This window comes from Rutilus rutilus (assembly GCF_951802725.1).
Source record: "Rutilus rutilus genome assembly, chromosome: 15".
Classification (NCBI taxonomy): domain Eukaryota; kingdom Metazoa; phylum Chordata; class Actinopteri; order Cypriniformes; family Leuciscidae; genus Rutilus; species Rutilus rutilus.
The window spans coordinates 22,403,987-22,412,427 of NC_140220.1; the positions used below are offsets into that span (position 1 = coordinate 22,403,987).

At 37.1% G+C, this 8,441-nt stretch overlaps 1 protein-coding gene across 1 annotated transcript; it reads right to left on the reverse strand.

Annotated features, from left to right (window-relative positions):
* Window positions 1-3,769: 3,769 nt before the first annotated feature.
* On the reverse strand, window positions 3,770-8,151 carry kcnk13b (potassium channel, subfamily K, member 13b; the record flags this gene model as incomplete). Its single annotated transcript, XM_084432603.1, has 2 exons — window positions 3,770-4,668; window positions 7,812-8,151. 2 exons carry the CDS (start codon window positions 8,149-8,151, stop codon window positions 3,770-3,772), a joined length of 1,239 nt encoding a protein of 412 aa, XP_084288729.1.
* Window positions 8,152-8,441: the final 290 nt, after the last annotated feature.

Sequence of the window (8,441 nt, forward strand, 5' to 3'; positions counted from 1 at the left end):
TTATTCAGACAGTGTAAATATGCTTTGCTTCTCAGTGTGGTGAATGAAGTCTGGTACATTAGTGTCATGCCATGCGATTAGAGATTGTAAACTGCGACTTTACCGAGTTCAGCAGCTCTGGAACCTGTACCATGATGGTAGTTGAACAAACTCAGGGTAACAGGATTAGTTTTGAGTTGACAAAACCAAACCAATCCAACAAGGCTTTGTTGGTCCCATGATGCTGATCATCAACTTTCTCTGTCAACTCAGGCTTTGATCCTGAGTTTAGGTGTGACATCAGTAGCGATTAGCGAACAGCCAATCACATGCTGAGAAAAAGTGAAACTGCAATTAATTTCTCTCGAAAGAAGCAGCGCGATTCACTTATCTCTTCTGCAGAATATTACGAGATTGAAAAATATTAAGAATTTAAACAAATTTACACAGCAAGAAGAAAATAGCTGTCTATGAAAGAGGACAACTAAAAAAAAAGTCTTGCTATATCAGTGCAAGTTAAAGTTGTGAAGTTAGTTTATACAGTTGATAAAGGTATAAAGAGAATTGAACATTTAAACTCACATGTAGGCTTGTCATTTTATAGCTTTATCTATTGATTCTAAAGCGTATTTATATTACCTTTATATATTTATTCATTTAAACTGTGCATAATAATAATTGATACACTAAAATTGTACATGTGTGATTATGTGTTATATATGTGTTATGTGATTGTGTTATAATTATGTGTTATAATTATGTATTATAATTATGATTATGTGTAATAATAACATAAATAATATCTATATCATACAAAATTATTATTCTAAATAAGCATTACTAAAAGCCAGATGATTTTGTCTTTAAAAATCATTTGCTATGTAGTGACCTTTAATTTGGAGTAGTAAACAGGTAGAGTGACTTATATGTCACTTTGCTCACAGCTGATTGGTCCAAGTTCGGATTGCAACCTCTTACCTGGACATAACCTGCCCCGGACCAGGTTAGCCGTGGAGCGGAGTTACTATGGCGATGAACACTGCTAAAAGCCAAACCACTTTCATGGTGCCTAAAACCCAGGGTTGGTGCAAACTAAACTGAAACATACCTGGCTAGCAACCTAAACCGGCTTCATGATATAGGCCCCTGGTTGAGCTGTGGAACAAACTAAACGCTATTGGCTATTTTAAAAAAGGGGAGGAGCTGTTCTTTATGTCCCACCCTGTCTTCCTGTTTCACATTGAATAATGCTGTGCGTTTCAAGGCACTTTAAGCAGCACAACTGATTTTAACATTGATAATAATAAGGTTATTTTTTCTTGAGCATCAAATCAGCATATATATATATATATATATATATATATATATATATATTTTATGATCTGTCTGCTTTCATAAGTTTGTGAACTTCAGTGTCTTTGATGTCACATGTATCTCTGATTGTAGGTCATCTTATTTACTGAATGTGGGTCATGGGCTATTTTCACCACCATCATTTTTCGATTCCACACTGTTTCCTGATTTCCTGATTGCTTCTCTGTCATGTTTTGGCAGGTTTGCAGGGGGTCCTCTCAGATCCAGCGCCGGAGAGCCAGAAACAAAGGCAGTCGTGACTACTTGCAGCCTCCACACAGAGCTACTGTAAAGCTCCTCTGTTCAGAACAACACTGGCCAAACCATCTCACCCAATGGAACAACAGGACTCCTGCTATGTTTATCATCTAAGTCTGGTGGATTTGAGGTATCCTTCTTGCACATAAAGAGTTATAGTTTCCATAGCAACCTCCTAACATCATCGCTTCAGCAATGTGATCTGAACACATTTCGTTCCATCTTTATATCTGAGTTCTGCTACTCTAAATGATCAAAACCATGAGCTATATGTGTATTTCAGCCACATACACACTCACAAACAATAACAAAGGCATCACTGAGGACAATATTTATTTATTTATTTGGTTAACGTGACACAAACCGTTTTTGATTGGAGTTGATTATGTCCTTTCGCGTCAGTCTGTGAAGCAAATAGAATATGACAGCAAGTATGATATGACTTTGCTTCTACTTCTACGATTGTGTGATAGGGAAGACACAAAGTTCAAGATGTCTTTGCCTTAATGAATTAAGACATTATTCATGCAGATTTCATAGACTGTCTATTCTATTTGTAGAAAAGTTCCCATAGAAACAGATTCTAAGTACAATTGATGCAATAAGAGCAAATGATTCATTTCCCACATACTCCATCAATCTACCAATGCATAAATGTCACACTTCTCCTTTAAAGTTAGACATAATGAATATATTAGCATACTGTGACAGTGCTGAAATATGCAGGAAACCTATTGTACGCCGGTTTGTTTTCAAATGAATGCACTCTACAAGTTTACAATTATTGAAGTTTGTGTGAAAGATGATGAACAGCACAGCGGCTCAAATTTCTTCAAGTCCAAAATCAGCAGCAGTACATTATTTTGTTCACAAAGGGTCTCATTCACTAACTGTACAATCATATTCACTCAAAAATCATGATCGATCAAAAAGTTTGCCCTTTCGGATTTAAGCACACGTATGCAAAAACCACAGACTTCCTCCTGGTGGCCTCAGCTCAGAAACATGAATATGTACTGTATATATTTTCTAAACAACCGATGATTAGACTACCATTCAAAAAGTTTTTATACACCAAGGCTGCATTGATTTGATCAGAAATACCCCCAAAACAGTAATACTGTGAAACATATTACAATTTAATTTTCAGCATCATTACTCCAGTCTTCAGAGTCACATGATTCTAATATGATGATCTGATGCTCAAGAAACATTTCTAATTATTATCAAAGTTGAATATAAAAATATTAAGAACAGCATTTATTTGAAACAGAAATGTTTTGTAACAATGGAAATATTTAAGCTCTTTATTGTCACTTTTAAATGATTGTGTTCTTGCTAAATAAAAGTATTAATTTCTTTTAAAAACTAACCCCAAACTTTTGAACAGTAGTGTATATATTCATAGATATTTAAATATCTTATCTTAGATATTATATATATATATATATATATATATATATATATATGACAGACTGGGAAGAGAGGTGCTAAAATAATGTTTAAACCTTTTTTAGTAGTCAAAATCAGGACTTTGTAAAGGGCATAATATGGCCTTTGTAAGACCCATTTAATCTGCATACACACATTTTGTGAATCCACCATAAATTTAGCATGAGAACCTTGTTCCAAAGAACATTTGTACGCAATTATTAGTGAATGAGACCCAAAGGATAAGAGTTCAGTTGTTTTCAGAGGCTAAATCTACTCATTTTAACAGGAATCCACACAAAAAAGTTTTTCCCACACAGATTTCGCATTGTATTCAGTTGAATTCACCATGTTGACCAACAGAGAACTGCATGATTTGAAAAGTGTCTTCTGTGTAAGCTGTACTTCATACATCTCTATGCTATTTCCAAGAGGGGTTTTCTGCAGCAATGCCACCTTTGAGTGAACAGTTTCTAAAAGAACCATTTTTCTTTGTGTGAAGAACATTTTAATAATCGAAAGAACCTTGAGTGGAATGGAGAGATTCCATGGAGTTCTTTATGGAACCATCAATGCCAATAAAGAACCTTTATTTTTAAGTGTAGACAATTGAGCCTTTTTTGCCCACAACATTTCAGTAACGTGACCGCACCTTTATGGTAGGCTACATTATTTGCTCGGTCAAAAAAAGTGATCACACTTTGCTGTGGGGTCCTCTGGTTATACTTCACATTTCTAAATGGTGGATTTATCTATCTACACTTGTCTCTGCCAACCGGTTGTTCATGATTCCCAGCGCTCCGACCCCTCCGGAGAACTCATTGTGACGCGAGCTGCTCCCTAACTGGCGAGGATGTCCGTTAGCCATCTCTGACAGCTGCTTCTGCATGATGGCCAGATTAACTTTATTAGCGGCCAGAAAGTCTTTCATGGAGATCATCTCTCCAGACATCCGCCGTCCATCCGCCTCGCTGTCATTGACCGCGTCGGTCTCGATGGAGGTTTCCCGCCGGGTTCTCATGTGGCCCGGGACGACCGCGTTCCTCCGAGTGTGGCGGTTCCCTCGGCCTGGGCAGCGGCAGGGAGTCTCCAGCCTCCGCAGAAGCCAGTTGAGAACTTGCTTGATCACGATGGAAATGACGTTGAACAGCGAGTAGATGCAACACACTCCTGTTAGAATGAAAAGGAAGTTGCCCACCCTGTAGGCCGCCTGAGCCATGTACATCTCACGCTGGTTGCTCACCATATCCCCAAAACCAATGGTGCTGAAAGCCACGAAACAGAAATAGAGGGCGTCCAGGTAGTCCCAACCCTCGGCCGCAGAATACATGGCGGACGCGCAGCAGGAGACCAAGATGGCGGCGACTCCTAAGATGAGCATCACGCAGTACACCGAGGGTTTCCAGCCGGCCAAGCTGTCCGTGCGCCGCTCTCTGTTGCCGGCGGAGGGACGGTGGCAGTTTTGGGCCGGACCGGCTTTGCGGCGTTCTCTGCACTCGTGGCAGAACTTCAGAACAAATGCGATCACGGTGATGACACGTTCCAGGAAGAGGTTAAAGAACAAAATGGTGGCAGCGCAACCAATAAGCCCATAAAAGATCAGGAAGATCTTTCCGGCAATAGTGACGGGTGTCGTCATCCCAAAACCTGCGCCACACACACACAAAATGAGGATGTTAGATTTATACCCATTATAATGCAATCACAGCAAGCGCAATGTATAATACAGACTGCAAGAAAATGTTCTTTATAATGCCACTCAATATATTATCTTTTTTAATAATATATCACATTTAATATAATTTTTAAATGTCTTTTAGAATTATATATATATTACACTCTTGATTCCTCAAGCTACCTTCCATTTGTTTAGTTTAGTTTCTTTTTAAGTCTGAACAGTAAAAAAAAAAAAATTTAAATCGTTTTTTTTGATTGTGTGACAAGTTGGTACATCATACTATTATAGTTTTTAATAATATTTTGAATGTATTTTTTATTTTTAGATTTTAATTTTAAAGTTTTAGTAATTTTGTTGTGTGTTTTTGTAATTTTTATTAGTTTTTATTCATTTTTATTTTAGTTTTAGTTATTTTAGTGCATCAGGTTAAGCAATGGAAATGATAAATGTGATCTTAGCAACCAGCGGAAATATATATATATATATATATATATATATAATTTAATGTTTATTTTATTTAAAGTAAATATAATAATGCCAACTCTTAATCAACATACACAATTTTTTTTATATATTTTGATGACAACTTAAGAATTGCTTATCATGGTTTCTATCTAAAATTATATGTTAGCTAACTGTATGATATGTATTTTCTTGAACAGTCACCTCTGATAATGTCAATTGTAATATAGAAACATGAATTTAAAGCCGCTTTGAAATGATAAGTATTGTGGAAAGTGCTTTACAAATAAATGTGAATTGAATTGAATAACCCTGTATCAGGTATTGCAACATTAAAACATTTTATATTCCATCCGTTGTTGTTTTTATGCTTTTGTCTGTGTCAAATGTGATTTAGACACATGATCAAGGCTAAAGATCCATAGTTAAATTCTCCCGCATGTTGAACCTACACAAGTTTGTGTTGTTATCATCACAACCAATGTGGACAAAGCTAAAGTTTGAACAGAAACGATCAGATCTGGCCGCATGTAACTTGCAGTTGGTCTCAAAAATCAGATTTGAGAGGGGAAAAAACTGATTCCCCATTCAGTGTGAAAAAGTACATTGTGTTTTGCCAAAGTAATTCCATATAAGTCACCTGATATAATCTAAAGACATCAAATCATAGAGAAGCTGCACTCATAAAAACCCTCTAGCCACTGCAGAACTACAATGGATTAGCACATGCAACTGCTGTGGGCTAATTAGAAACTGAGCTGTAATTGTCCTTTAATGAGCCGCATGTGCTCCAAATCCCATGTGAACCCCGGGCTCCAATCACCTCCAGCATCCAGACAACCCCAGTTTCCCTTCTTCTCAAAACACTAGAAATAGGTTGCCATTGGTGACGGCAGCCTTACCTCTAGTTTTTTTTTTCTTGCATTGGTCATCTTACCGATTTCATTGCAATTAAATCCTGAGATGTATCACCCACTGGCACATTTACGAAGACCTTTTCCTACTGTGTGTCTATTGATAACCTGAAACTAGTCATGAATAAGACTAAATGCTCTCACTAGTATGCAACTATGCCCTAGATAACTGTCCACTGTTCATATCCATGAATTGTCTACAAGCATCAGTAGAGGATAAGAGTAAATATTAATGAGGCTAAAATAAACGTCCTCTGCTCTGCCTGTTTCTTTAACCACGTCTCTTTTTTTTTGCATGAAATGCCATATGTAAGACTGCATAGAAAAAAGATCTGATGCATTTAATATTCTTAGTAGCCCTTTTGCAAAGACAAATCTGACACATGCTGAGAATTAATTGAACTTGGTTTATGGAGATACTAAATTTAAAGTTCTCCTGAACTGAAAAGTTTTCACTGATGTTGCACTTACTGAGGCAAAGCAGGCTACAAAGCTGAAAAAAGTTTATACCAATCGAAATTGGATTGGAATTCTGTTTGCGGTTAATCTGTTTATCATGTTCAAAGATTTTCACATATAGGTTTAATCTCTTGCTTCTTCACAGAAATGTGTGTTTTTCCTCAATATAGCTCTACACTATCAGATGTGTCAAGTGTGTGTTAGAAGTGTTGACAAGCTTAGCATTCACTTCAATGAGTAAATGAACGAGATGTCAGACAGAAAATCTTTGGCAAATGTCTTGACAAAATAACTGCTTTTTTGCGCATTGCACACATTTATTAAATGCAGTTTTCTTTTTCTGGTGCTTCAGCTATAATATGACCTGCTGAAAATGAGAAAAAGGATAGAAAAATCGCAAACAATGTCTTTTAATTTGTGCGATTTAGTTAATATCATGGATGAGATCATCAGAATTATGAAAAAGTATTTTATATCTGTACTTTTTTTCATAATTCTGATTATAAAACTCACCAGAATGTGATGTTTAACTGTAAGCAGATGAAATACATATATAAAGAGGATATAAAGAGGATCAGTTCAGAAGTCTGAATTGAATAGCCTATTCATTTTACAAATATCTGAAGGTGGCGATGACAGAAAGTAGTAGCCTATCTGCGTGTGAACTTTAGTATTGAGGTAAAGCCAGGTTGTTTTAGATAATGCAATAATGTCATATATATATATAAAGAAAATATGAAATAGATTGGTTTGCACAGTGACCTGCAGCTCAGATTCTAATTCCAAAATGCAAATAGCTTTTGTAAAAACAAATGGCAATTATTGTTGGTTTAACTTAAAAAAGTAAGTAAACTGGTTGCCTTAGAATTTTAAGTCCATTGAAATTACTACCATGAAGGAGATTGGTTTCATCAACAGAAATTCAAAATATTATGTTATCTGAAGAACCACATAAGTTGATTTGACAAAATAAAAAAGGTTGTGATAACAAATTATTAATTGTTTTTTTTTTTTTTTTACAGTGCATGTCTCAAGAATTAGATGTTTTAAAAACCATTCAATCTGATTAAAATAGTTAAACCACTGCGTGAGAAAATCCATCTAGTCGCTGTCTGTATGCGAACCGATTGGTAAAAAGACCTGTTGCACATTACTTTAATGTAGCCTACTTGTGCTGGCTAAAATCACAAAAATAGATTAAAACGGACTTTGAAATATTATAGTCTGACATTTTTGTCTAACTATCATGCAAGTTTAAGGTTGTCTTGGCAGCTCACCGATAGTTGAAACCACAGTTCCGACGAAATAAAAAGCTCCCGCAAAATCCCATCGCGGTCTGGTCGCGTCCACACGGATTCCCGCCACATTGGCCTCCTCATAGTTCCTCAGGAAGTTATTCAGGTCGTCTTGACTGAGGTTGTACTTGTGCGTGAACTGCTCGATCCTCTGAGCCCATCTCTCCTTGGCGAGCTTCTCCTTCGGATGCTCCAGAGCTGAAAACACCGCTGCCCCACATAACAGGTAGATGATGATTAACAAAGCCAGCATTAGAAATCTCGCATTGTCTTCATTTAGGGTACCGATGCTGTTGCAGCAGCATCCAGCCCGGCAAGCCATTATTTTATAGCAATATTATTGGAACAGATGAACCACTACATCCCAGTTCATCATGGATCATGCATTTTTTTTCTGTTCAGAGGTCTGCGTCCAAATGTTTCTGGGATCTTCGAGCGTTATTCTGCTCGAAATGTCCAATTTCTGCCGGAACCGATCTGCCAGCATGATGCGCTTTGTCTCCAGCGCAGTGATGGACTGTGTGACCCCAACCTCTCCAAGAGCGCGCGTGGATCCGCTCAGTGGCGTCAGAGGAGGTCACACACACACACACACACACACACACACACACA